Here is a 27,486-nt window from a genome sequence, read left to right on the forward strand (position 1 = left end):
TATTCTAATTTATTCATGACTGCAACTGTTTTTGCCAAACGATTTTGATTAGCAAATGGGGAAACCTGAGAGTGCAACATAGTTTTAGCACAATCTGGTTAGAAGATCAATTTCACACAGGACAGGATCCTGTCTAGTTAACTGACAAGTTCACTTACAGCAGCAGCAGCAGTAACAGGAGTAGCTTCTCTGCACTGTGACACTGAGAAAATGGTGACAGCAAAAAAAACAAGATGTCCACTTTTTATATGGACAGAGACATGTGACTTCGGCAGCCAATCACAGAAGACCTTGTGTCATGAAGTTGTGGATGGTCTCTGCACCCTGATTGGCTGCCAAAATGTACACAAATTAAATTAAGAAAAAAAAAAAACAGTCCTCCGCTCCTCAAACCTCTTCACACCCCCTCCCCTCATCAAACACGTCCACAGCCCCCTACCCCGCTCATCATACAACACCACTATCCTAGACAAAGTGAATACAAAAGCATTAGTGGAAACTCGATGATTTACCAAACTGTGAAGTAAAAATGAGTGAGTAAAAATGCTCAGGAAACCGAACATGAATCCGAATGTGCGGCATTCATGCCGAATTTAAGATTGGCAAAAGTTTTCCGAACAAGTTCGCTGATCTCTAGTTTCCACTGTTTAGGCACATCCGGGGCTCTCCAAACGTGATATGGTGTCCGCTCTCGAATCCAGCCAGTTTATGTTTAAAAAGTCAAAAGGTGCTCCTTTCATTCTGAGCCCTGTCATGCGCCCAAACAGTGGTCTTTCTCCACAGATGGTGTATCGGCGTACTCAGGAGAAATGGCACAACAAATATTGGGGCTCATTTTCTACTAATACCCTTGTGGATATCAAAAAAATTTGTTCCTAATTAAAAATTTTGTGAAAAAAAGATAAATGTTCATTTTGTCTTTCCACATTGCTTCAGTTCCCGTGAAGCACCTGAAGGGTTAATAAACTTCTTGAATGTGGTGCTGAACACCTTGAGGGGTACAATTTTTTGGCTGGTGTCCCTTTTGGGTATTTTCGGTCATATAGGCCCCTCAAAGTCACCTCAAATGTGATGTGGTCCCTAAAAAAATGGTTTTTGTAAATTTTGCTGGTAAAAATAGAAATCGCTGGTCAACTATTAACCCTTATTGTGCTGATGAAAAGTAGGCATGTGGGAAATGTTATTTATTAACTATTTTGTGTGACATAACTCTGATTTAAGGGCAGAAAAATAAAAAATGTTTAAAATTGTGAAATGTTCAACATTTTTGCCCAATTTATAATTTTTTCACAAACAAACGCAAGCCTTGTCAAAGAAATTGTACCACTATCAAGACGTACAATATGTCATAGAAAAACAATCTCAAAATCGTTGAAACGTTCTAGAGTTATAACCTCATAAAGTGACAGTGGTTAGATTTGAATACTCAGGCCTGGTGATTAACCTCACATTAAGTGACTCGGTCCTTAATGGGTTAAAGAGCAAAGAAAGGCAAGGACTCAAAACAGCATGGCTTTACTGATGGCAGATCATGTTAAGCTAATCGCTCCTGGTTTTCGCAGCATGACTGAACTGACAGCTGAAGCATAGTTCTTCACTGTTTTTGACATTTGAGTGCAGTCCGATGTTTCACACGCACCCATAGACTTGTATTGGTGAGGGTGATCCGATTCTCGGATGCAATCGCAGCATGACATTGTTTTCTCATGCCGATTTGGAATGAGAAAATAATCGCAGATCAGAACTGCCCCATAAAGTAACACTAGTCCGAGTGCTATGCGATGCTTTATCGCATAGCTCTCGACCGTGTTATACGCTTGTGTGAGAGAGCCCTTCGTTTGTCTTTTGTACGCTGTATAATATTACAAGTCCAAAATGAGTCAATGATATTGCTGAACCAGAGATTGTTGCAGTCAAAGAAACACTTTTGTAACTTTGTAACTGATTTTACAGTTAGAGGGCACTTAACTGGTGGGGCAAGCCTCACAGTTTGAGAAGCAGTGGTTTAGTACATACCTTTTCTTGCACCAGACTCTGTTAATAATCAGTAAGATGAACACAATGAAAAGAAATACAACCATGGCTGTAAGACCAAGCAACCATGGTTCAAATCCAGAAGAACTTGAACTGGAAGAACCTTGACGCTCACCTGTTAAAGAAAAAGAATAGTATTTTGTATGCAAATTGATGGATTAAGTAGATTAGAGAAAAGGTTGCAAAAGCAAAAAGGCCTGCATCAAACTTGGCTTTTTTAAAGTATTAATGTAATTTAAAAATACATACTGTAATTTTAGCTTTTTTTGTACTTTACACATTTTTGACATGTATTGTTTGTTCATTTTTTCACTCCTATAGCACAGCCTGTTGGAAAATATGTAAGAGGAAGTGATGGTACCCTTGAAGAGCCCCTGCATGATAGTGGCATTAGTGACCAAAGACTGCCATCTGCTGGCTTGATGAAACCAAGCAGAACCAAATGGCACCATAAGAATTGCAGGGTGAGCCAGTTCTTGCAGGTAACTTGCATGACAGAGTTACTGTATGTAAAAGCCGCACACCAAACCGCAGGGGATTTGGAGCCAAAAAGAGTAGTGGTGCAGACATGGGACGAGAGATGATTCTTAAGGTAGTGTGACAGGCCACAGTGGAAAGCATGTGCCACCAGATCGCTGGTCATCGCCAGAAAAGGCCCAGATAACCCAAAGACTCAATTACATCGGTCAAGATCCAGAGACCCAACCTATGTCAGTCAAGATCCATAGTCCAGGCTGCAACTGTCAAGACCAGAATCTCGATCCACGTCAGCCAAGTTGCAGTCCTCTCTGCCCCAGGCCTAGGAGAAGCCCACCGTTGGCCAAGAGCCAAAGATCTGCGAGGAGATGTTGACCAGAGCAGGACGCCTGTGGTCATAGAAGGATGACATGAGTGAGCAGGGCTGTCACTTTCAACCATAATGGATGTACAGGGGTTGGCTTGGGTTAGGACAACAGGTGGGATGGGGGCCGTTTGGTGCACAGGAGGCTCAACGCTCTTTGATAGAGTTGAGGACTTGCAGCCTAGCGGGAAAGCCCGATGAACACCGCTAGGGCCCTTGTTGCAGGAAGAGCTAATGTGGTAGCTCCCAGGATTGGGCGAACTTGGAACGCCCGCCAGGGCGGTGGGGTACTCGGTACCGGGTCCGATCCTTAAAGGGATGTGTCAAGGCGCCGGTGACCTGGTCCATGGCCCTGGGCGCCCATGTTAAGGGAAAAGTCTTTAAAGGGATTGGTGAATAATAAAAGTTTGTGACGCCACCTGTGGTATTTGGTCAGGGATGACCAATGCTGCTTAAAGGGGTGCGCTGGGGTGATGTTATGGCAGCTGGGATGGTATGACTTCCCACAGGTATAGCTGGGTCCCCTGGACTCCCGATGTAGTAGGGACAGGTGGTAAATGGTGTAAAAAGAAACGGGGGACACAGGGTTGCAGTCTATTTACCTCTTTACTTGTTTTAAAGCAGCCACAGTCCAGGGTACCGGATCACAGGTGTTGGTATGGTCTGGCTGGCTTGAAAGTTGTTGTATTCCCTTGCTGCCTTAGGCCTCACACAAGGTCCTCACGTTCTCTCTGTCTCCCTTTAGGTAGAACACTAACCCGCATGACAGGTAATTCGAGCCTCTATCACGACCCGGGCTCTATGTGTTACTGTGTCCTCGGGTGTTAATGGTGGACAAGTAACGTCAAATCTAGCTGTCCACCGGTTTCTGCCATGGGGCATGAAATTACCCCCACAATGAAGTTACCCCCACAACCTCGGTCTTGCGGATACCGGTATTTGCGCTCAGCATGGAGGAAGTTCAGTAGCAACTTCTCTCTCCAGCTCTTCACTTCACTTTTGTTCCTTCCTCCTTTCAGTCTCCTTACAAGTTGCTCTGCTCTCTTTTTTCTTCCCAGGAGCTGCAGAATCATTCGTCTGCACGGCCCCAGCTTTCCTTCCTCACACTTTGCTTTCCTCTCACCAACTGCCTAGTAACTGCCTAGCAACTGACTCCTCCCGAGAGAGTAGCTTTCCTGAAGTCGGGTGTAGAGCTCCCCCTTCTGGTCTGGAGTTAGAAAGGTGTTGTATGTGCTGAATACCTGTTAAAGGGATCCTTCCTCGCTTCCAAGCATGACATCTCTCTCCCCATGAGGAAAGCAATGCCACTGTAACAAACAGTTACCAGGGGTGTTACATACTCACCTTGTATAAAGAACGTTAGTATTACTCTCGAGTTACTTTCCTTGTTATTATAAATGTATTGTTGTATGGTTTATTGCTGTTTTACACTGATTGATATCATTAACTGTCACCTAACTACTAAACCGTTCATTGACTGTTTCTGCCTCATGCCTTCTGTGCATTGCATTCGGTCACCTGCTTACATCTGGCATAGTCAGCAGGATGCAACATTCAACATTCGAGATGGCAGGCCAGTCCGTGACTGAGTCCGTCAGGGGAAATATACCTCTGGGGCTATGCTCAACAACACCCCAAGTTCCGGGAAGCAGTGTATCACTGTGGGATTGGATAGAGACACTGAAGAGCATGCTGTGCATGTACCCCCTGGCCCACGCTGTTCAGGCTGAGTTAGCCCTCCTGACCCTTGATGGAGAGTTGCAGCAGTCATGTACAGCCAGCCTAGTGACTATGTCACTGTGGAAAAAGTGATAAAAATCATAGACACTATGATTGACACTACCAATTTAGGGCGCCTCCGCGTGCGTTTGTGTCGGCGAGTCGACGGGCAAAGTGACACTGTAGCTCAGTATCTAAATGCATTGCAGGAAGTGATGGCCCTTGGATGAAGCTGCGGGACCAATTAGTTGCTGGACTAAAAGACCCTATCTGAGTCAGACCTTAAAAGAGCGTCTACTCATGAATCCAGATCTAAGCTTTATTGAAGTTGGAGCCGAAGGTTGGGTCTCGGAATGAGAAGCCCCTGTCCAAATGGTTGTAGTACACAGCCATGAAGTGGCCACCCCTGGGCCAAAACATGCAGAGCCCACTAGGCTACACCAGTAAATACTGGATATCCGAGGTGAGCTGAGTAGTATCAAGGGGACCTCTGCTAGCATCATACTACCTGTCCCCATGGCCCAATGTGAAGGGAGGCTGGAGCTGGAAAGTTGCTTCTGACATGCCCTGCCACACCGTGGAATGCATGCCAGAATACTAGACCTGCAGTTAAAGCGGCCATATATGGGAGAGAAGAAGGAGGGGCATCCGTTAATCTAATGCACCACATTGTCGTGGAGCATACCGTGGAGTTCCGAACCCCAGAAGAGAGACAGCAAGACGATGAAGATATTGTCTCTAAGAGACCCATTACCTGGGTTGAATTCAATGAGTAGAGTATTTGCTGCTTGATGGACACGATGTAGCAGGTGACCACTATGCCTGAAGAATATATTCAGATTCACTTACCTGAATCTGAGAACACCAGCACCGAGTCCAGACAGTAAGGCGCTTGGTCAAGCAAAAGTTTTGGGAGGTGAAACATTCAGGCCGGTCCCCAACTTTGGGTGAACAGCTCCAGACTGGAGACTGTGAGCTAGTGCAGGTCAAGTGACCCAAAAATAGGCTAGATCACCACTGGGAATCAGTACCCTACTGGGTTGCGAGGAACATTCACCCAGACAATGCAGTCATCTTTAAGGTCAGACCTGATGGACCATTACCCTGTGTGTTGCACCCGAATATGTTGTGGCCCTGTTCCTCTAGAGCAGAAGAGCCCACCAAGACTACAGTAGGTCTCCAACAGGATTGGCAGAAACCCCCAAATTGAAGTCCCAGGAGATTAGGAAGGATAGCTTACAGTGCCGTTGAGAAGACTGGAATTGCCGATTCTGCTCTTGAGTGCTGCAGAGATCGAATCAGGAGTCAACTTAAAATCCCCAGTGACTGGGTCTCCAAGTATTCCAGAAGTGTCAAAACAGGAAGAACCCTTCAGGACTGAATATGCCAACACCGATATTCTTCCCAACCAGTACACCCAAGTCGATTTTGTGTGGACACAGATATAGCAGAAAAAGCAAAAATGCACTGAATTTGGGTTATCCTTGGGGAAACGTCGAACCCACAATGACTGATGAGCTAAAATGATATGCAAATTGCCTCTTCTGAGAAAAAGAGGACTTAAACTCTATAGCGCCACCTGTTGGAAGTAGCGATCCTACAAGTCACAATCAACCCTTTAACGAGTCGTGCAATATGACTTAGGATAAAAGCCAAATCAATATCTCAATTTGCAGACACAGTGTTTCGGGCTGTTGGCCCTCGTCAGTGCGAAGCATGAGAACTGATTTGGCTAGGTGAGAGGCTCTGGACTGGGGTCTAAGGGGTATCGTTTCTCCTTATGGAGAGTGACATACCATCTCTGGCTTGTCAAGGTAAGGAGGCTTATTCGCCATGCAATGCTCCTCTGGGAAATATAATATGCAAATTGCCTCTTCTGAGAAAAAGAGGACTTAAACTCTATAGCGCCACCTGTTGGGAGTAGCGATCCTACAAGTCACAATCAACCCTTTAACGAGTCGTGCAATATGACTTAGGATAAAAGCCAAATCAATATCTCAATTCGCAGACACGGTGTTTCGGGCTGTTGGCCCTCGTCAGTGCGAAGCATGAGAACTGATTTGGCTAGGTGAGAGGCTCTGGACTGGGGTCTAAGGGGTATCGTTTCTCCTTATGGAGAGTGACATACCATCTCTGGCTTGTCAAGGTAAGGAGGCTTATTCGCCATGCAATGCTCCTCTGGGAAATATAATATGCAAATTTCCTCTTCTGAGAAAAAGAGGACTTAAACTCTATAGCGCCACCTGTTGGAAGTAGCGATCCTACAAGTCACAATCAACCCTTTAACGAGTCGTGCAATATGACTTAGGATAAAAGCCAAATCAATATCTCAATTCGCAGACACGGTGTTTCGGGCTGTTGGCCCTCGTCAGTGCGAAGCATGAGAACTGATTTGGGTAGGTGAGAGGCTCTGGACTGGGGTCTAAGGGGTATCGTTTCTCCTTATGGAGAGTGATATACCATCTCTGGCTTGTCAAGGTAAGGAGGCTTATTCGCCATGCAATGTTCCTCTGGGAACTATAATATGCAAATTGCCTCTTCTGAGCTAAAATGAGAAAAGAATGTAAGAGGAAGATGGTACCCCTGAAGAGCTACTGTGTGATGTGACATTATGGCACGATTCCTCTTCTCAGTGATTGATTGCTATCCTGTTCTAAGGGAACTGTCCTGCTGACCTGTCTGTGTCTTAATTGACAGCTTGGCTGTCCAATACTGTGATGGGCTTGCTGAGCTGTCGGTTCCTTGATTGACAGCTGTGCTGTCCAATCTGTGACTGGGGTGTGCCTGACTTTCTGCAGGGGTTCAGTGCTCTGGTGATAGCTATTTAACTTAGCTGTTTGCTGTTTGCCCCTGATCCCTGCCAGACATAGTTTGTGAGTGTTAAAGTACCTTCACACTGAGCGACTTTAGAACGATAACGATCCGTGACGTTGCAGCGTCCTGGATAGCGATATCGTTGTGTTTGACACACAGCAGCGATCAGGATCCTGCTGTGAGATCGCTGGTCTGAGCTAGAAGGCCAGCACCTTATTTCGTTGCTGGATCACCCGCTGACATCGCTGAATCGGCGTGTGTGACACCTATTCAGCAATGTCTTCACTTGTAACCAGGGTAAACATCGGGTTACTAAGCGCTGGGCTGCGCTTAGTAACCCGATATTTACCCTGGTTACCATTGTAAATGTAACAAAAAAAACACTACATACTTACAATCCAGTGTCTGTCGCATCCCCCGGCGTCAGCTTCCCTGCACTGTGTCAGCGCCAGCCGGCCGTAAAGCAGAGTACAGCGGTGACGTCACCGCTCTGCTTTACGGCCGGCGCTTACACAGTGCAGGGAAGCTGAAGGCGGGGGACACGACAGACACCGGAATGTAAGTATGTAGTGTTTTTTTTTTTTTTTTACATTTACAATGGTAACCAGGGTAAACATTGGGTTACTAAGCGCGGCCCTGCGCTTAGTAACCCGATGTTTACCCTGGTTACCCGGAGACTTCGGCATCGTTGGTCGCTGGAAAGCTGTCTGTGTGACAGCTCTCCAGCGACCACACAACGACGAAACAGCGACGCTGCAGCGATCGGCATCGTTGTCTATATCGCTGCAGCGTCGCTTAATGTGACGGTACCTTTAGTCTGATTCTGTTGCTCTGAGTTCTGGTCTTCTGCTGCCTGACCCTTTGGACCATATTCTGACTATTCCTTTGTCCTTCGGCTTTTGATCCACTATCTCTTGTTATTGACCCTGGAATGTGACCTGACTTACATCTTCATCTTTTCCCTTGGTTATCTAAGTACTCTCTTGGTATTCAACCCGGACCATCTTACTCTTCTGCCTCATGGCCTGTCCGTGAGTAGTGACTAGCGTCACACATTAGTGAGGAAAGAATGCCATCTGCTAGCTGGACGAAACCAGGCGTAACAAACTGGTACCAGAAGTATTGCAGGGAAGCCAGTTCTTGTGTGGGTGATGGTCAGGTGACTTGCAAGACAGAATTCCTGGATATAAAAGCCCTGCACACCAAACTGCAGGGGTAATTGGCGCTAAGAAAAGGGGTGGTGAAGACGTGGACTGGAGACAATGTTGAAGCCAGTGTGACAGGCCACAGAGGAGAGCGTGCATCACCAGGTTGCCAGTCACCGCTAGACAAGGCCCAGACGATGCCCGGTGAGATCCAGAGAACCAATTACGCCACTCAAGACCCAGAGACAGGCCTGTCATGAGTGTGTCACCTCATCCTGGGAGATTGGGAGTTAGAAAGTAGGGATGAGTCAGCACCAAAATGCTTGAGTGCTCGTTGCTCGAAACAAGCAATTCCTAATACTTGTATGCAGGTTTCTCATTCACTTTGCTGTCATCAAGTTTTGATTCAGATTTTGCCTCCAATCCACGCCAAAAAAGGGTGACAAGAACTTCCCAATCTGCAACGTGTGCACACAACCTAAAATTTGGAACAAGTTTTTGGAAGCTTATGTAGCAACGAAATGTACCCAAGAAGATGTAATACCCTATGGATGAGCAGTATGATACAAATACTTTTTGAACAAGGTTTTTGAGGCTTTTACGGCAACGAAATGTACCAAGGAAGATGTAATACCCTACGGGTGAGCAACATGATACCAATAAATTTTGAACAAGTTTTTTGAGGGTTATATACCAATGAAATGTAATACTGACCACGGAATAGTCTATGGGTGAAAAAAATAATACAGATAAATTTTGAATATATTTTTGAGGATATTATAGCAACAAAATGTACCCTAGAAGATGTAATTCCCTATGGGTAAGAAATATAATACCAATACATTTTGAGCAAGTTTTTTGAAGCTTTTATAGCAATGAAATGTACCCAAGAAGATGTATTAGCCTATGGTTGAGCAATATGATACCGATAAATTTGGAAAATGTTTTTGGAGGATTATATAACAACGAAATGTATTCCAGACCACTGAATAGTCTATAGGTGATTAATATAATAACGATAAAATTTTGAAAACTTTTTTGGAGGGTTATATACCAATGAAATGTACCCAAGAACACGTAATATTGTATGGCTGAGAAATGTAACCCAGCAAAATGTTTTAACTTTTTTTAGTGAGTTTTATATGTCACTAAAAATGAGTCCCAGAATACGGAATAGTGTAGGGGTAAGAAATGTGAAGAAACAAGCAAACTTTTCAAGCATACAATACTGTACGGATGAGTAATCTAATCCTAAAATATTTTTCTATGCTTTTTGTACGTTTTACATGCCACTGTAATGTTAAACTGTATAGATGAGTCATTGAATCCATAACAATATTTTTTACGAAAATATTTTGAAATTGTAGTTGATCTACTTATACAGTAATAAAGGCTTTGCAGAAAGTGCTAAGCCAGACAGAAAATATGATTAGGGTCATCCATAGACCCCGGAAAGGCAAACACCAGCGGGCCTCATTAAAATATTGAATAAAAACACTTTATGTGCTGCTGTCATCTTGTGGTGTCGAAAAGTGTGGGCTAATCCAGGTTTTGTTCTTTATAAGAGTGATCATGTCTGCATTCTTTGTTGACAGTTGAAAGCATCTGTCTGTTATGACCCCCTTGGCCCTGGTGGCACTAAAAACCCGCTTAGAAGCTAGCGGCAGGGCAGCACAACACCTTCAAGGAGTATAGGGACAGCTCATGCCAGGTGTCCAGCTTTGAAACCCAATAGTTGAAAGTTGCAGCAGAATTAGGGAATATGATGATTTAATTGGCCAGGTATTACTTGACCATCTTTAAAAACTTTTCCATCCTTGTCAAATATACCTGGTCATCAAGCCCTGGGTGCTGGGCTGGGTCATGAAATTGGCCCATGGCCCATGCCTTTAACAGCGTACTCCTGCCTCTGCTGTGTGTCTCCCTGGCCTCAACCACTGGCCTCTTCTGCTCAGTTGCATGGGCTGCAGCAGTGCCAGACTTATGGCAGCTGTAGCCAACCTGCGGAAATGGGCACTGATGCGGCGTACTTCACCAGGAGCTCTGGCAAATCTGGGTGTGTTTTTAGAAACTGCTGAACTACCAAGTTGAGCACATGTGCCAAGCATGGTATGTGTGTAAGCTTGCCATTACCACACACGACCATGCCTGGTTGGAGGTCCTGCAGCAAAAACACAGATCTGTCTGCTCTGTAATTCCTTTAAGCAACTCTCCCATTTTGTCTTCTAGAAAAATTAGCTTCAGAGCCTGTTGCCACTTCGTTGAGGCAGTGCTGCAGAGCTTCCATATACCAGCTGATGTGCACGATGTACTCTGAGATATATGCCTAGCTGCATCCTGCAAAAAATGATTGAATTTTTCTATGTTAGCTGTTTTTGAAATCAGGGGTAGGACTCGTAAGCATGAGGACCCTTGACGTTGGGTTGTGAGCTTATCTATTTTGTCCAAAATAGTAACCAATACTTCATTTAATGTATTTATTATACGCATCAATTTTTTCATCTTTTATTGCACTTTTTATCATTTTTTGCATGATGCAGCTAGGCCTCTTTTTGGTGGCTTGGTGTACTGGGGCGTCTGTCTTTGTGAGGTGCATATATATAGTGCTGGGCAGCCTGCCTGCTAATACTATGAGCGTCATCAATAGGCTGTTAGCCAGACACTTTGCATCACACGTACCTGTATGAATGGCGTTCTACTCAAGCCCTATTTGTGTGCAATTTTTCTACTAGGCAGCCAATACCTCCATAATTTGCTATGTGTGTGGGTAGCTGTTTTTATCAGTAGTTTGCACCTGTGCTGCCCTTGCCTTTACCAGTGAGGGCCTGCTGCATCCTGTTAGTGCATTTGTTATCGGACAGGTTTTGGGAAGGCTGTATCCTTATGGTATGTGTTTTTTTGAATTTTTCTGTGTTAGCTCTTTTATAACCTCTGATGACGCCACGCGGCCAGCCAATCAAAGTAATGCCACAACCAAGATGGTTACGACATTACAGTGACTCACAGACAATTCCTGTATACCTACTGGCTGTGTAACAGGCACCAAAAATGTGGGGCAAGGATTTGAGTTTTCACTCGAACATCGCCCATTGCTCACCAAGTAACGAGCACATCCGTGCACCGTTATACTCGAGTGATAACCTATTTTCACCATGCACGTTCGCTCATCAATAATAGAAAAACTTACATTTGTCACAGTGAATCAGGCATAGATCAGGGACGGATTTTTTTCACCCACTGTGGATGCCAATGATTGAATTAGCCTTCCCATCTGCCTGCCTGACTCTCAGTTGTCTGACTTTTAGACCATTCTGTTGCTGCAAGTGCCGATGGCTCACGCCCAGCCGGGCATCTATTTCTTGTCCATCATATCATTTATACTATATGCAAATTGCTTCTTCAAAGAGGAAGAGCACTAGAACTGTAGTGCCACCAATCGGAAGTAGCAATCCTAACAGTCAATATCAGTCCTTTAACGAACCTTGTAACATGACTTAGGATAAAAACCAAACCAGAATCTCAATTTGCAGACACGGTGTTTCCGGTTGGTGCCCTTTATCAGTGCAAAGTGTGAGATTCTGGTTTGGCTTTTATCCTATCATATGACAAGGCTCACTAAAGGGTCGATATTGACTTTTAGGATTTCTACTGGAAAAACTGAATTTTGGAGAGGTTATTTTTTTATTTTTTTAACTCACGGGGGATCTATTGCCAGATTTTTTTAAAATCTGAGAGCAGCGTATTGTAGGGGCAAGGTCCTTGATTCCAGCTATGTAATTTGCTGTACTGCTTGTTTTAGTTTAAATACAAATCAATGTTATATTTGCAGAAAATTATCACTACAGACCAGTAAACCTGCTGACGTACTCACCCATATTCATGAGCTCTGAATTAACCCTGCCTTTTCCACTGATTGGCAGCTCTCTGATTACATACAGTGTACACAGAAAACTGCCAATCATTGGTCTGGACGAAGTTAAAAAGGGCTCAGTATTCAGAGAACTGGTAGTTCTGCAGCATGAAAAACAGGGATCTTATGAAAATTGAAGCAAACAGCGGGGTGTGAGGGGTTAAAGTGATCTGTGAGAACTCTGATTCTAGAAGTTACAGATTAAGCCCAAATGTGTATATCAGTCAGGATCCTATATTGTATAAAAGTGTAAACAAAGGTGGCGCAAAGTGTCACCGTTATAAGTAATCCAGCAGCACTACCAACAGACTTCCACTTCTAAGTCTGTAAAAAATGCAAAACGTATAGATATGTATATATACAATAGTGATATATACCGGTAGGCGCTAGGAAAATAACGGAGAATGGTAAAAGAAATAAATAAAATATTCACACAATAGAAAAAGAAAGAAAAATCTTATTAAAAAAGTGTCCCAGTCTCAGTCTTTAACTAAAACAATGGTCGCTGACAGGATGACAATATATTCGTTTGACACAGGCAATAGTAGTTCAGAGCACTCAGCAGTAGTTCCTACCTGTACCATAGGATAAGAAGTCTTGAGCGCTCCCGTTGACAAAAAGTCCTTCAGCGGACATAGAAAGTCTGATCCAGTGGCTGCCCCGGCCGGCGGCAAGCCACAAAGCAGCTGGTCTCCGGGAGGAGACGAAGATCCTGAAGAGCCGACGCCGCTTGTGTAAGCTGTTATGTTTGCTAATGACAGGTGTTATGAAGGCAATCCAGAAACACAGTGTGCTTAGCGATCAGAGCGCACACAGTGATCTGACAAATACCCAAAAATACAAGAACGAGCTCTGAGACGTGGAAACTCTGTAGACTGCACACCTGATCCTATCCTAAACACAACTAAAAGCGGCTGTGGATTGCGCCTAACAACTACCTAGGCAACTCGGCACAGCCTAAGAAACTAGCTAGCCTGAAGATAGAAAAATAGGCCTGACTTGCCCCAGAGAAATTCCCCAAAGGAAAAGGCAGCCCCCCACATATAATGACTGTGAGTAAGATGAAAAGACAAAACGTAGGGATGAAATAGATTCAGCAAAGTGGGGCCCGATATTCTAGGACAGAGCGAGGACAGTAAAGCGAACTTTGCAGTCTACAAAAAACCCTAAAGCAAAACCACGCAAAGGGGGCAAAAAAAAACCACCGTGCCGAACTAACGGCACGGCGGTACACCCTTTGCGTCTCAGAGCTTCCAGCAAAACAAAAGACAAGCTGGACAGAAAAAAGGCAAGAAAAAAGCAAAAGCACTTAGCTATACAGAGAAGCAGGTCACAGGAACAATCAGGAGAAGCTCAGATCCAACACTGAAACATTGACAAGGAGCAAGGATAGCAGCATCAGGCGGAGTTAAGTAATGAAGCAGTTAACGAGCTCACCAGAACACCTGAGGGAGGAAGCTCAGAAGCTGCAGTACCACTTGTGACCACAGGAGTAAATTCAGCCACAGAATTCACAACAGTACCCCCCCCTTGAGGAGGGGTCACCGAACCCTCACCAGAGCCCCCAGGCCGACCAGGATGAGCCGCATGAAAGGCACGAACAAGATCGGAAGCATGAACATCAGAGGCAAAAACCCAGGAATTATCTTCCTGAGCATAACCCTTCCATTTAACCAGATACTGGAGTTTCCGTCTAGAAACACGAGAATCCAAAATCTTCTCCACAATATACTCCAATTCCCCCTCCACCAAAACCGGGGCAGGAGGCTCAACAGATGGAACCATAGGTGCCACGTATCTCCGCAACAACGACCTATGGAATACATTATGTATGGAAAAGGAGTCTGGGAGGGTCAAACGAAAAGACACAGGATTGAGAACCTCAGAAATCCTATACGGACCAATATAACGAGGTTTAAATTTAGGAGAGGAAACCTTCATAGGAATATGACGAGAAGATAACCAAACCAGATCCCCAACACGATGTCGGGGACCCACACGGCGTCTGCGATTAGCGAAAAGTTGAGCTTTCTCCTGGGACAAGATCAAATTGTCCACTACCTGAGTCCAGATCTGCTGCAACCTATCCACCACAGAATCCACACCAGGACAGTCCGAAGACTCAACCTGTCCTGAAGAGAAACGAGGATGGAACCCAGAATTGCAAAAAAATGGAGAAACCAAGGTAGCCGAGCTGGCCCGATTATTAAGGGCGAACTCAGCCAACGGCAAAAAGGACACCCAATCATCCTGGTCTGCAGAAACAAAACATCTCAGATATGTTTCCAAGGTCTGATTGGTTCGTTCGGTCTGGCCATTAGTCTGAGGATGGAAAGCCGAGGAAAAGGATAGGTCAATGCCCATCCTACCACAAAAGGCTCGCCAAAACCTTGAAACAAACTGGGAACCTCTGTCAGAAACAATATTCTCAGGAATGCCATGCAACCGAACCACATGCTGAAAGAACAAAGGTACCAAATCAGAGGAGGAAGGCAATTTAGCCAAGGGCACCAGATGGACCATTTTAGAAAAGCGATCACAGACCACCCAAATGACTGACATCTTTTGAGAAACGGGAAGGTCAGAAATGAAATCCATCGAAATATGTGCCCAAGGCCTCTTTGGGACCGGCAAGGGCAAAAGCAACCCACTGGCACGAGAACAGCAGGGCTTAGCCCTAGCACAAATCCCACAGGACTGCACAAAAGTACGTACATCCCGTGACAGAGATGGCCACCAGAAGGATCTAGCCACTAACTCTCTGGTACCAAAGATTCCAGGATGACCAGCCAACACCGAACAATGAAGTTCAGAGATAAGTTTATTAGCCCACCTATCAGGGACGAACAGTTTCTCTGCTGGACAACGATCAGGTTTATTCGCCTGAAATTTTTGCAGCACCCGCCGCAAATCAGGGGAGATGTCAGACACAATGACTCCTTCCTTGAGGATACCCGCTGGCTCAGATAAACCCGGAGAGTCGGGCACAAAACTCCTAGACAGAGCATCCGCCTTCACATTTTTAGAGCCCAGAAGGTACGAAATCACAAAGTCGAAGCGGGCAAAAAACAACGACCAACGGGCCTGTCTAGGATTCAAGCGCTTGGCAGACTCGAGATAAGTCAAGTTCTTATGATCAGTCAATACCACCACGTGATGCTTAGCTCCTTCAAGCCAATGACGCCACTCCTCGAATGCCCACTTCATGGCCAGCAACTCTCGATTGCCCACATCATAATTACGCTCAGCGGGCGAAAACTTCCTGGAAAAGAAAGCACATGGTTTCATCACTGAGCAATCAGAACCTCTCTGTGACAAAACCGCCCCTGCTCCAATCTCAGAAGCATCAACCTCGACCTGGAACGGAAGAGAAACATCTGGCTGACACAACACAGGGGCAGAACAAAAACGACGCTTCAACTCCTGAAAAGCTTCCACAGCAGCAGAAGACCAATTAACCAAATCAGCACCCTTCTTGGTCAAATCGGTCAATGGTTTGGCAATGCTAGAAAAATTACAGATGAAGCGACGATAAAAATTAGCAAAGCCCAGGAACTTTTGCAGACTTTTCAGAGATGTCGGCTGAATCCAATCCTGGATGGCTTGGACCTTAACTGGATCCATCTCGATAGTAGAAGGGGTAAAGATGAACCCCAAAAATGAAACTTTCTGCACACCGAAGAGACACTTTGATCCCTTCACAAACAAAGAGTTAGCACGCAGGACCTGAAAAACCATTCTGACCTGCTTCACATGAGACTCCCAATCATCTGAGAAGATCAAAATGTCATCCAAGTAAACAATCAGGAATTTATCCAGATACTCACGGAAGATGTCATGCATAAAAGACTGAAACACAGATGGAGCATTGGCAAGTCCGAACGGCATCACTAGATACTCAAAATGACCCTCGGGCGTATTGAATGCAGTTTTCCATTCATCTCCTTGCCTGATTCTCACCAGATTATACGCACCACGAAGATCTATCTTAGTGAACCAACTAGCCCCCTTAATCCGAGCAAACAAGTCAGATAACAATGGCAAGGGATACTGAAATTTAACAGTGATCTTATTAAGAAGGCGGTAATCAATACACGGTCTCAGCGAACCATCCTTCTTGGCTACAAAGAAGAACCCTGCTCCCAGTGGTGATGCCGATGGGCGAATATGTCCCTTCTCCAGGGATTCCTTCACATAACTGCGCATAGCGGCGTGTTCGGGCACGGATAAATTAAATAATCGACCTTTAGGGAATTTACTACCAGGAATCAAATTGATAGCACAATCACAATCCCTATGCGGAGGTAGAGCATCGGACTTGGGCTCTTCAAATACATCCTGATAATCAGACAAGAACTCTGGGACCTCAGAAGGGGTGGATGACGAAATCGACAAAAATGGAACATCACCATGTACCCCCTGACAACCCCAGCTGGATACCGACATGGAATTCCAATCCAATACTGGATTATGGGTTTGTAGCCATGGCAACCCCAACACGACCACATCATGCAGATTATGCAACACCAGAAAGCGAATAACCTCCTGATGTGCAGGAGCCATGCACATGGTCAGCTGGGCCCAGTATTGAGGTTTATTCTTGGCCAAAGGTGTAGCATCAATTCCTCTCAATGGAATAGGACACCGCAAAGGCTCCAAGAAAAACCCACAACGTTTAGCATAATCCAAATCCATCAGATTCAGGGCAGAGCCCGAATCCACAAACGCCATGACAGAAAACGACGACAAAGAGCATATCAAGGTAATGGACAGAAGGAATTTGGACTGTACAGTACCAATGACGGCAGACCTAGCGGACCGCTTAGTGCGCTTAGGACAATCAGAAATAGCATGAGTGGAATCACCACAGTAGAAACACAGACCATTCAGACGTCTGTATTCCTGCCGTTCAACTCTAGTCATAGTCCTATCGCACTGCATAGGCTCAGGTTTAACCTCAGGCAGTACCGCCAAATGGTGCACAGATTTAAACTCGCGCAAGCGTCGACCGATCTGAATGGCCAAAGACAAAGACTCATTCAAACCAGCAGGCATAGGAAATCCCACCATGACATCCTTAAGAGCCTCAGAGAGACCCTTTCTGAACAAAGCTGCCAGCGCAGATTCATTCCACTGAGTGAGTACTGACCATTTCCTAAATTTCTGACAATATACTTCTATATCATCCTGACCCTGGCACAAAGCCAGCAAATTTTTCTCAGCCTGATCCACTGAATTAGGCTCATCGTACAGCAATCCGAGCGCCAGGAAAAACGCATCGACACTACTCAATGCAGGGTCTCCTGGCGCAAGAGAAAATGCCCAGTCTTGAGGGTCGCCGCGCAAAAAAGAAATAATAATCAAAACCTGTTGAATAGGATTACCAGAAGAATGAGGTTTCAAGGCCAGAAATAGCTTACAATTATTTTTGAAACTTAGAAACTTAGTTCTATCTCCAAAAAACAAATCAGGAATAGGAATTCTTGGTTCTAACATAGATTTCTGATCAATAGTATCTTGAATTTTTTGTACATTTATAACGAGATTATCCATTGAAGAGCACAGACCCTGAATATCCATGTCCACACCTGTGTCCAGAATCACCCAAATGTCTAGGGGAAAAAAAAAAAGTGAACACAGAGCAGAAAAAAAAAAAAATGATGTCAGAACTTTTTTTTTCCCTCTATTGAGAATCATTAGTTTGGCTCCTTGTACTGTTATGTTTGCTAATGACAGGTGTTATGAAGGCAATCCAGAAACACAGTGTGCTTAGCGATCAGAGCGCACACAGTGATCTGACAAATACCCAAAAATACAAGAACGAGCTCTGAGACGTGGAAACTCTGTAGACTGCACACCTGATCCTATCCTAAACACAACTAAAAGCGGCTGTGGATTGCGCCTAACAACTACCTAGGCAACTCGGCACAGCCTAAGAAACTAGCTAGCCTGAAGATAGAAAAATAGGCCTGACTTGCCCCAGAGAAATTCCCCAAAGGAAAAGGCAGCCCCCCACATATAATGACTGTGAGTAAGATGAAAAGACAAAACGTAGGGATGAAATAGATTCAGCAAAGTGGGGCCCGATATTCTAGGACAGAGCGAGGACAGTAAAGCGAACTTTGCAGTCTACAAAAAACCCTAAAGCAAAACCACGCAAAGGGGGCAAACAAAAACCACCGTGCCGAACTAACGGCACGGCGGTACACCCTTTGCGTCTCAGAGCTTCCAGCAAAACAAAAGACAAGCTGGACAGAAAAAAGGCAACAAAAAAGCAAAAGCACTTAGCTATACAGAGAAGCAGGTCACAGGAACAATCAGGAGAAGCTCAGATCCAACACTGAAACATTGACAAGGAGCAAGGATAGCAGCATCAGGCGGAGTTAAGTAATGAAGCAGTTAATGTGCTCACCAGAACACCTGAGGGAGGAAGCTCAGAAGCTGCAGTACCACTTGTGACCACAGGAGTGAATTCAGCCACAGAATTCACAACAGTAAGCGGCAGTGTGTGCCGGCTGTGCGCAGGACCTGGGTGACTTAACGACTCACGTGACCGTAACCCCAGGTGACCAGACAAGTGAGTACGGAGTGCGAATGGGGCCAAACAACCGACGCGTTTCGGAGACGCCTGTCTCCTTCCTCAGGGTTGGTCCCTGCCCCGTACTCATGGTTCTATATATAGCTATTGATCTTGTCCACTGATTTATTGAAAACCAAAAAGTTCAGCACACATGTTGAGTCCTCTCGGTGCAATAGTATCCAGCATAAAGATCCATTTCGTCTCTGCACGAGACATTGCTTTGATAAAATCGCCACCTCTCCAATGGTGGCGTACCACTGCAATCCCAGTCACTTTCATCCCTTGCACTGTACCGCCATGATATTCCACAAAATGTTGGGAGAGTGGATGTCCCAAAAATTTCTTTTTTACATTACGAATATGCTCATTTATCCTGATTTTTAACGCTCTCTTTGTTCTCCCCACGTAGAATTTTCCACATGGGCATTCTATAACATAAATTACCCCAGTGGTGGAGCATGTGATAACGTCCCTAATTTGGAAGGTTTTATTTCCTTTTTTAATGTCGGTGCATTTAAATATAATAGTTTCTTTGCATGCCATACATTTGTGGCAAGGAAAAAAACCTTTTAATTTCACATGTGTAAGGGACGTTTGAACCATGGGTAATTTATTTTGAACTGTGGGAGCAACTAAATTTCCCAAATTCTGGCCTTTTTTAAAAACAAAACGCGGTTCATTACTAATAATGTCTCCCAATATTTTATCATTTTTTAAAAGGTGCCAGTGTTTGCTGACTATTCTGCGTAAAAAATATGAATTTGCATTATATTTAGTAATGATGGGAATGGATTCCAGGGTGGCTTTGGACTTAGGGTAGGATTGATCAGTTTCTGTCTTGGTTTGCTCCTGGCCTTTTTTTTGGATTCCTCTAGCCTTGTTACATCGTAGCCTTTTTCCAGGAATTTACTAGTAAGGATATGTGATTCTGCCTCAAAATCCTGGGGCCTAGAACAATTTTGATGGATCCTAATGAACTGACTGTCCGGAATGTTCAACAACCACCCTGGAAGATGGCAGCTATCAAGGGGGATGTAGCTATTAGTATCTGTGGACTTTACAAAGGTACATGTGTGTATTTTTGAATCTTCAATAAAGATTCTTAAATCTAAAAAATTAATTTCCAAAGAACTGGTGGTAGAAGTAAAATTTAAAAAATACTGATTTTTATTAATGTTCGTTAAAAACTGTTTCAAGGTATCTTCACCACCAGACCAGATAAAAACAATATCGTCTATAAAACGCCGCCAGAGGACCAGGTTCGAGCGCAGCACCCCCCCTGGGTAGATAAAATGCTCCTCCCAACTGCCCACATAGAGGTTGGCGTAACTGGGCGCGAACCTGGTCCCCATGGCGGTACCCCATTGCTGGGAGTAGTAGTCCTCCTTGTATAAAAAATAATTATGAGTTAAAATGAACAACATAAGTTCGCCTAAAAATTCTGTTTGTTCCGGAGGGACTTAAGACAGTTTATTTAAAAAATAAGTAGCAGCTTCACAACCCTTCTGATGATCAATAACCGTGTACAGTGAGGTTATGTCGAGGGTACCCATAATGTACCCCTCGTGCCATTCAACCTCTTGAAGGAGTGATAGAATGTGCGTACTGTCCTTCAAATGTGATGGAAGGAGTGGAACAATAGGCTGTAGTTGGGAGTCTACCAATTTGGACATGTTTGCCGTTAGGCACTGGATACCGGAGACAATGGGTCTACCGGGAGGGTTGGCGGGGTCCTTATGTATTTTAGGAAGGTAATAAAATACCGCCAAACGGGGAGGGCCATAGTTCATAAATTCAAATTCTGATTTGTTAATAAAGCCCAAATCCAGGCCTTTTCTAGTCAAAATTTTCATTTCTCTAGTGTAGTTCTTAGTAGGATCTCCATTTAATTTTTTATAAGTCCGGGGGTCACTTAATAAACGTAGGGCTTCTTTGTGATAAGATTCCTGGTCCAAAATAACCACCCCACCCCCCTTATCGGCTGGACGGATGACCAGTCCCTTATTCTGTTGTGAAGAGGTTATGGCTAATTTTTCTTTTTTAGTGAGATTAAATTTGAATTTATTACATTTTCTATCACTAATATTTCTAACCTCATCTATTACCATTGACTGGAAGGTCTCCATCTGTGGGGAATATTCATTTAATGGATGGAATTTAGATTTATTTTTAAGATTAGTATGAATATATATATCCTCCTGAGTGGTTTTTATATTAGTGGTAGGGGGGTTCTTTATATAGTACCTTTAAATGGCCAGTTTACGCATAAACATCTTAATCCCAATGTAGGCCTCAAATTTATTGAACCCACTGGCTGGAGCATATTTAAGACCTTTATGTAAAAGGGACAACTCTTCCTGCCCAAGATGTGTCTTACTCAAATTAAAAATAGTGGGCATCTTGATATTCGCCGGTTCTAGTTTCCTTTTCTTTTTGGCGAGTTTCCCTCCTCTACATCCCCTTTTCCTTGTTTTTTTCCGGTTACACAGAAAAAAGGATGTTTAATATTATTTTTGATACTATTTTTAGGATTATTAATAGTGGTAGTCTTCCTACTAGTTTGATTAGAATGGCTCAAGGCTTTTAGAGGTCTACCTTTTTTAGCTATTTTACCCATATTAGACATGGAATTCTGTGTATATACAGTTGGTGATTGGGGGACCTCTAGTAGAGTTTGAAAACGATTATGAATAGCCGTAGAGGTAGAGGGAGAGATATTAGGAGATGGATGGTTCCCTCCCTGATTACCCATGGGGGAGTTGAGGTTACTAGCGGTATTATGATCCACTTCCGCAACCGCTATGCGTGGTGGAGAAGGAGTAGTGGGATGTATGGAGAAATTTTCAGAGATGAAACTAGCTTCAAAAGTGCTTCCCTCCACCTGATCTATGGTCTCAAAGACTGATTCATTATGTGAACTGTCTCTAAATGTACACACTGGGACCGCGTCCCTTCCAAATTTTTTCTTTTTCCTTTCTATAATTTCCTGTTCTTTTCCTTTGATTCTAATTCGAATACTATTTGAAATTTTTTCTATCTCTGGATGTTTTCTATAAGGTCTGATAGTCTCAAATAGTTTCGAAATAGAATTTTTGCTACTCATAAGCTGTTTTCTTCTTTTGTCGATGATAAATTCAACCGCTTGTTTAGAGAAAGCTCTGAACATATTATTCCACTCTACCAATGTCTCTGGATCTCCAATATCCCCTGAGAGTGCCTTGTAGACCTTCAGGCCTCTGGGGATGCAGTCATAAGAGATGTACCTTTCCAACGTGGCAACTTCCCACATATCACGCATCTCTTTCAAAAGTAATTGTTCCAAAGTCTTAAGTGATTCTCTAATATGAGAAATATCCTCCTTATCAGGATCCTCAGCATGCGTATATTGAGATAGATTAAAAAATCTTTGAATGTTAGAAATTCTATCTTTCCTATCACTCCAAAGATCACCCATATTGATAGAAGACACTGCTGCCTACCAAAAAGTGGAAAGGTAGAGTCTATAAAAGTGTAAACAAAGGTGGCGCAAAGTGTCACCGTTATAAGTAATCCAGCAGCACTACCAACAGACTTCCACTTCTAAGTCTGTAAAAAATGCAAAACGTATAGATATGTATATATACAATAGTGATATATACCGGTAGGCGCTAGGAAAATAACGGAGAATGGTAAAAGAAATAAATAAAATATTCACACAATAGAAAAAGAAAGAAAAATCTTATTAAAAAAGTGTCCCAGTCTCAGTCTTTAACTAAAACAATGGTCGCTGACAGGATGACAATATATTCGTTTGACACAGGCAATAGTAGTTCAGAGCACTCAGCAGTAGTTCCTACCTGTACCATAGGATAAGAAGTCTTGAGCGCTCCCGTTGACAAAAAGTCCTTCAGCGGACATAGAAAGTCTGATCCAGTGGCTGCCCCGGCCGGCGGCAAGCCACAAAGCAGCTGGTCTCCGGGAGGAGACGAAGATCCTGAAGAGCCGACGCCGCGTGTGTAAGCGGCAGTGCGTGCCGGCTGTGCGCAGGACCTGGGTGACGTAACGAGTCACGTGACCGTAACCCCCGGTGACCAGACAAGTGAGTACGGAGTGCGAATGGGGCCAAACAACCGACGCGTTTCGGAGACGCCTGTCTCCTTCCTCAGGGTTGGTCCCTGCCCCGTACTCATGGTTCTATATATAGCTATTGATCTTGTCCACTGATTTATTGAAAACCAAAAAGTTCAGCACACATGTTGAGTCCTCTCGGTGCAATAGTATCCAGCATAAAGATCCATTTCGTCTCTGCACGAGACATTGCTTTGATAAAATCGCCGCCTCTCCAATGGTGGCGTACCACTGCAATCCCAGTCACTTTCATCCCTTGCACTGTACCGCCATGATATTCCACAAAATGTTGGGAAATTTGGGAAATTTCGGAAATTTAGTAACCGCGTTTTGTTTTTAAAAAAGGCCAGAATTTGGGAAATTTAGTAACCGCGTTTTGCTTTTAAAAAAGGCCAGAATTTGGGAAATTTAGTTAACCGCGTTTTGTTTTTAAAAAAGGCCAGAATTTGGGAAATTTAGTTAACCGCGTTTTGTTTTTAAAAAAGGCCAGAATTTGGGAAATTTAGTTGCTCCCACAGTTCAAAATAAATTACCCATGGTTCAAACGTCCCTTACACATGTGAAATTAAAAGGTTTTTTTCCTTGCCACAAATGTATGGCATGCAAAGAAACTATTATGTTTAAATGCACCGACATTAAAAAAGGAAATAAAACCTTCCAAATTAGGGACGTTATCACATGCTCCACCACTGGGGTAATTTATGTTATAGAATGCCCATGTGGAAAATTCTACGTGGGGAGAACAAAGAGAGCGTTAAAAATCAGGATAAATGAGCATATTCGTAATGTAAAAAAGAAATTTTTGGGACATCCACTCTCCCAACATTTTGTGGAATATCATGGCGGTACAGTGCAAGGGATGAAAGTGACTGGGATTGCAGTGGTACGCCACCATTGGAGAGGTGGCGATTTTATCAAAGCAATGTCTCGTGCAGAGACGAAATGGATCTTTATGCTGGATACTATTGCACCGAGAGGACTCAACATGTGTGCTGAACTTTTTGGTTTTCAATAAATCAGTGGACAAGCTATATATAGCTATATATAGAACCATGAGTACGGGGCAGGGACCAACCCTGAGGAAGGAGACAGGCGTCTCCGAAACGCGTCGGTTGTTTGGCCCCATTCGCACTCCGTACTCACTTGTCTGGTCACCGGGGGTTACGGTCACGTGACTCGTTACGTCACCCAGGTCCTGCGCACAGCCGGCACGCACTGCCGCTTACACACGCGGCGTCGGCTCTTCAGGATCTTCGTCTCCTCCCGGAGACCAGCTGCTTTGTGGCTTGCCGCCGGCCGGGGCAGCCACTGGATCAGACTTTCTATGTCCGCTGAAGGACTTTTTGTCAACGGGAGCGCTCAAGACTTCTTATCCTATGGTACAGGTAGGAACTACTGCTGAGTGCTCTGAACTACTATTGCCTGTGTCAAACGAATATATTGTCATCCTGTCAGCGACCATTGTTTTAGTTAAAGACTGAGACTGGGACACTTTTTTAATAAGGATCCTATATTGATCGCACCAGTACAGATACTGCACGGTGCGATCAGCATGACATGTATGTCCGTCATAGAGCAAAGTGACATGTATTTGGCTACATTCACATTAGCGTTTTGCGTGTTTGCGTCGGGCGACGCAGCGGCGACGCATGCGTCATGTGCCCCTATATTTAACATGGGGGACGCATGGACATGCGTTGTGCTGCGTTGTGCGACGCATGCGTTTTTTTTGCCGCAAGCGTTGGGCGCAGAAAACGCAACAAGTTGCATTTTTCTTGCGTCCAAATATCGGCAAAAAACGACGCATGCGTCGCAAAACGCAGCGTTTTTCCGTGCGTTTTGGTGCGTTTTTATTTGCGTTCTGCGTTGCGTCGCCGACGCAGCGGCGCACAACGCAAATGTGAACATAGCCTTTATGATGCATATATTGGTGATATAGCATTAAGAGGAATAAAGCAAAGGTGAACCAGCAGTGCTGTGGAAGTAAAGCAGAGAGCAAGCAAGTAAACATGCAGGCACAGCAAAGACATGTCCTCCTCCAACTCCTTCTCCTTGGCGATGCTGGAATTTATGCTGTTGCTGATAGCCCAGGAGATTTTAAACACCAAACACCAGGGAAAGAATCCAAGATGTCATAGGGCAGATTGTTAGTCCAGGACATCTGGTAGCTGTACAGAGGAGTGGCAGCGGTCTAGTAAATGAGTATGTGGTTTTTATTTTTTATATTAGGACCACCATGGTCCCATTTTTAAACTATCTCGAAAATTTTTAACTTAGAAACTTTAAACTCAACTTCATTTATAGTGACATGCAAAAGTTTGGGCACCCCTGGTCAAAATTAGCGTTATTATGAACAGTTAAGCAAGTTGAAGATAAAATGATCGCTAAAAGCCCTAAAGTTAAAGATGACACATTTACTTTGTATTTTAGGCTTTGGATTTGGGCGTGTGTTTAGGATAATTATCCATTTGTAGAAGCCATCCTCTTTTCAATATCAGCTTTTTAACGATGATGTTATGTTTGCATCAAAAAATTGTCATAAATTCAATGAATCCATTCTTCCCTCTACACATGAAATATTATCCGAGCCATTGGCTGCAACACAATCCCAAAGCATGATTGATCTACCCCTATGCTAAAAAGTTGGCGAGATGTTCTTTTCCTGAAATTCGGTGCCTTTTTTTCTCTACACATACCTTTGATCATTGTGGTCAAAGAGTTCTATTTCAACCTCATCGGCCCTCGGTAATAGTTTCCAAAATGCATCAGGCTTGTTTAGATGTTCTTTTGCAAACTTCTGACTCTGAATTTTATGGTGCGGATGCAGGAGAGGTTTTCTTCTGATAACTCTTCCATGAAAGCCATATTTGTGCAGGTGTCTCTGCACATTAGAACAAGTTACTACAACTTCAGAGACTGCTAAATCTTTCTGAATCTTTCTAGATGGTATACCTTCCCACAGGTGAAGTATGTCCCTAGGGCTTCCCAGTGTGTAGATGGTGGGTGGTGAGAGGCACAGTGAAGAACGAGGACACAAGGTTGCAGTCTCTTTACCTTTTACTGAAGGCTTCAGCATCCACAGTCCAGATCACAGATCACAGGGCTGGCAGAGTCCGGCCGGTTTGGAGGCAAATCCAGAGTCCCCTTATCCAGATAGAAATCAGTAGCCTTCCTCTAGCGCCTGGGTGTTGTAGTAACTTATTGCTAAGCCTCTCATAAGGTCCTCACAGATGTTGTAGATGTTACAGATGTTATGTCTCTCTCTGTCCCCCAGATGGATAGGACAAACCCGTATGACCGGTGGCTTGAGGCGTTTTACAGGGACTCTATCATGCCCCAGCCTCTAAGTGGTGCCACCTTGCCTCCTGGGTGTAGGGGTGGACAGGTAATGTGAAATTAGCTGTCCTGCCGGTCTCTGGAGCAAGGCATAAAGGACTGTTGCTCCCTCGGTGTTCCGGCTACCGGGATCTTGCGCCTCAGAAGGACAGGGCAAAACTCCTCTGATATCCACTCCTTTGCTATGACTTCCTTCACGCTCACTGCAATATGTTTGGCTTTCTGGGCATCTCTTCCCAGGAGCAGTAGCACTTCAGGCTACATGGCCCCTCTGCCTCCTTTCCCTCTGTCTTTCTGACAGGAACTGAACTTTTTCCCTCCAGATCAGGATGTTCTTATAGGGGAGTTTACCTTAAACAGGTTTAGAGCTCCCCCTTCTGGTCTGGAGTGTGAACATGTTGCATGCATTGTGTTACCTGACAAAGAGTTCTCCTTCATTGCCTCCAAACGTAACATCACTCCTCCCTAGAGGAAAATGACATTACTGCAACAACCAGGACCCTGGGGCGCTGCAATGACAATATCTTTTTTAGGCCTAAAATGCAAAGGAAATGTGAAATCTTTAACTTTAGCACATTTAAAGATCATTTCATCTTCAACTTGCTTAACTGTTCACAATAACAGTAATTTTGAGGAAGAGGGGATAAACTTTTACATTTCAATGTATACTTGAATGTTTCTAAGCTAGAAAAGGTCAACTCTTGAAAAGGTAATTAAAGTGACTAATGTCAATAATCCATCTATTTGTTTCAATCATTAAACTTTTGCTTTAATCTCATTGAACAAGTATAACTGTTATTTTACAGCTCTCATTAAACCCCATTTTTAATCTCTAATAACTATAATCATAAATGTCCTATCTCCAAGCACAAGCTAATTGTAAAAATATGCAGTGCTATTCATTCTTGCATAACATCTGTAACCAAATATGATTACCAGAACAAAATTCATTTTTAGTGGGAATTTTCAAATTTTTCGTATCCCTTTTAGATTAAGCTCC

The 27,486-nt window shown here is 43.9% G+C and overlaps 1 protein-coding gene across 1 annotated transcript in view; it reads right to left on the bottom strand.

Moving 5' to 3' along the window:
• The window catches only part of SMIM24 (small integral membrane protein 24), a 235,993-nt gene that overhangs the window by 68,558 nt on the left and 139,949 nt on the right, over positions 1–27,486 (bottom strand). Inside the window, exon 4 of the mRNA XM_069741840.1 lies at positions 2,017–2,149. Within this exon, the coding sequence (XP_069597941.1) occupies positions 2,017–2,149 (133 nt within the window). The remainder of the gene's footprint in view (positions 1–2,016; positions 2,150–27,486) is intronic.

This window comes from Ranitomeya imitator, chromosome 1 (genome assembly GCF_032444005.1).
Source record: "Ranitomeya imitator isolate aRanImi1 chromosome 1, aRanImi1.pri, whole genome shotgun sequence".
NCBI classification, from domain to species: Eukaryota; Metazoa; Chordata; class Amphibia; order Anura; family Dendrobatidae; genus Ranitomeya; species Ranitomeya imitator.